Below are 2,215 nucleotides of genomic sequence, written 5' to 3'. Positions count from 1 at the left end.
ACCCCTCCCACCCTGTCCTCACCACCATTCCCACTCCCCTCACCTCTGCCCCAGCCCCCCAACCTCCTCTCCCACCCTTTCCTCACCTCATTTTCCCCCACCCCCTCTTTCTTTGGGCTTCGGAAGGACCCAGGACACCCAGGTGGCTGCAGGCCACAGGGCAAGAAGGGCAGCTGCCTGGTCCCTGGAGGTCCTGGCCCCCAGCCCTGACCACATTGCCTACTGGCCTGCTCCAGACAGGACAGGGGTGTGTGGCCTGGTTGAGGGCTGGGAGGAGCCAGCAGCTGCCCAAGGGCTCCCCATCCCATGGGCGGGTGTCACCCTGCTGTGCCCACCGAAGTTTCCTCAGCTGCTGGACCCCTAGAAGGGCAGGTGGAAGGGGGGCAGGGCCCTGACTGCCGGGACCTGGGAGGGAGAAGGGTCAGGAGGTCACACCCTTTCATCGCTCCTGCCCACTCAAGCTCCGTGTCCCGGAGACCCATGGCATACAGACCAGTGTGCAGCAGAAGGGCTCAGCGTTCAGAGCTGGCAATGTTGGGAATTCCTGTGCCTGAGCCCTGGGAGAGCCCCCTCCATGCCTGGCCCCCATCCCCCAAACAGAAAGCGAGGGTCTCATCTGGGGGCAGGAGTCGGGTAGCTGGCCACGGTCACAGCTTCAAAGAGGGCTGAACGTCGCGGGGTGGCGCCAGAGACCCACCCATGACGTGGGTGCTGCGGTTGGTGGGAGTGGCCCAGCCTGACTCCAGGTCTCCGACTGCCGACTGCCGGGCTGGGTGGGTTCCCGCGCCGGGTGAAGCCCGTGGCCACTTGGCCGGCTGCACTGGGACCACAGGCTGCGGAACGCAAGGACTACAGGCATTGCATTTTCACAGAAGCGTTTAATGAGGTTTAGTTAAATTTCAGGCACTGCATAAAATCACGGCAGCTCTGTGTGAATCACTGTTCTTTAAAATAGCTTGCTTCATTTGGCCGGGCGGTGGCTCACGTCTGTGATCCCAGCACTTTGGAGGCCAGGGCAGGTGGATCACTTGAGGCCAGGAGTTACAGACCAGCCGGGCCAACATGGTGAAACCCTGTCTCTACTAAAAATACAAAAATTAGCCAGACATGGTGGTGGGCGCCTGTAATATCCCAGCTACTCCGAAGGCTGAGGCAGGAGAATCGCTTGAACCCAGGAGGCAGAGGTTGCAGTGAGCTGGGATCATGCCACTGCACTCCAACCTGGGCGACAGAGCAAGACTCTGACTCAAAAAAAGAAACAGTATATATATATGTATATATATATATATATATATACACACACACACACACATATATGTATATACATTTACACACAGAAATGGCTGAGTGTGGTGGCTCGCACCTGTAATTCTAGCACTTTGGGAGGACAAGGTGGGCAGATTACCTGGGGTCAGGAGTTTGAAACCAGCCTGGCCAACTTGGTGAAGCCCCATCTGTGGGGGGGGAACCCTGAAAGAGCTGAGGCAAGTGTCCGAGGCCTGAGCATGTTCTCATATAAACATAGAAACAGAAATGAATTAGAGATACAGTTACAGAGTTATTCCTATATATAATCCGAAAAAATCACATACGTATTCATATGTAATCACAAATATACACACATAATCATAAAATAATCACATAGCTATTCATACGTAACATAAATATATACATATATATTCATATGATCTTTAATCTTATTAACAAGCCTCAGGTCAAGAAGCATGGGACTGAGGTGGCATCGGGAAAGAGGTGACCCTAAGGCAAGATGCTCTAAGTCCTCTGTCCCGCCCACGTAAGGGCTGCTGGAGGGCGCCTCGGCTGTGCCAGTGTCGGTGCCGGGAAAGCGCCCACTGTTTAGCCAGCTAGGGAAGGAGACGTCCAAGGTGGCTGAGACATCTCCGTCCTCCAGGGAGTGAGGAGAAAACTCCGCTCCTCTAAGCTCTTGTGGCAGGCCTGGCGGCTGTCAGGGAGGCCCGCAGACATCCAGGGACCTGTCTCTGTGTGACGCTGTGCTTCGGCGGTCACGCTCCATGGCTACTTTCAACTTCTGCTTCTGCACCTGGTTCCTCTTTTCCTTAGAAGATAAGAATTAGTAACAGTAACATAAAACTTAGTGACCTTGCTATTTCTTGACAAGTGTGAAAAAGTGCTGACGCCTCAGGTTTTCTCCTCGCCTCGGCTTCTTCAGAGTCTTGGGCCCCCCATCTCCAAG

General features: G+C 54.5%; 1 protein-coding gene across 2 annotated transcripts in view; it reads left to right on the top strand.

Moving 5' to 3' along the window:
- The window catches only part of C8G (complement C8 gamma chain), a 618,926-nt gene that overhangs the window by 3,207 nt on the left and 613,504 nt on the right, over window positions 1–2,215 (top strand). The window contains exon 7 of one of the 2 annotated variants that reach the window (XM_037730304.1): window positions 1,709–1,714. In XM_037730304.1, coding sequence (XP_037586232.1) covers window positions 1,709–1,714 — 6 coding nt within the window. Of the gene's footprint in view, window positions 1–1,708; window positions 1,753–2,215 lie in introns of those variants that run through there. The other variant, XM_037730305.1, reaches the window with a different exon arrangement.

This window comes from Cebus imitator, unplaced genomic scaffold (genome assembly GCF_001604975.1).
Source record: "Cebus imitator isolate Cc_AM_T3 unplaced genomic scaffold, Cebus_imitator-1.0 Scaffold339, whole genome shotgun sequence".
Taxonomy (NCBI): Eukaryota; Metazoa; Chordata; class Mammalia; order Primates; family Cebidae; genus Cebus; species Cebus imitator.
Note: the sequence above shows the minus strand (reverse complement) of the source record. Positions and strands in the feature narration are given on the sequence as shown.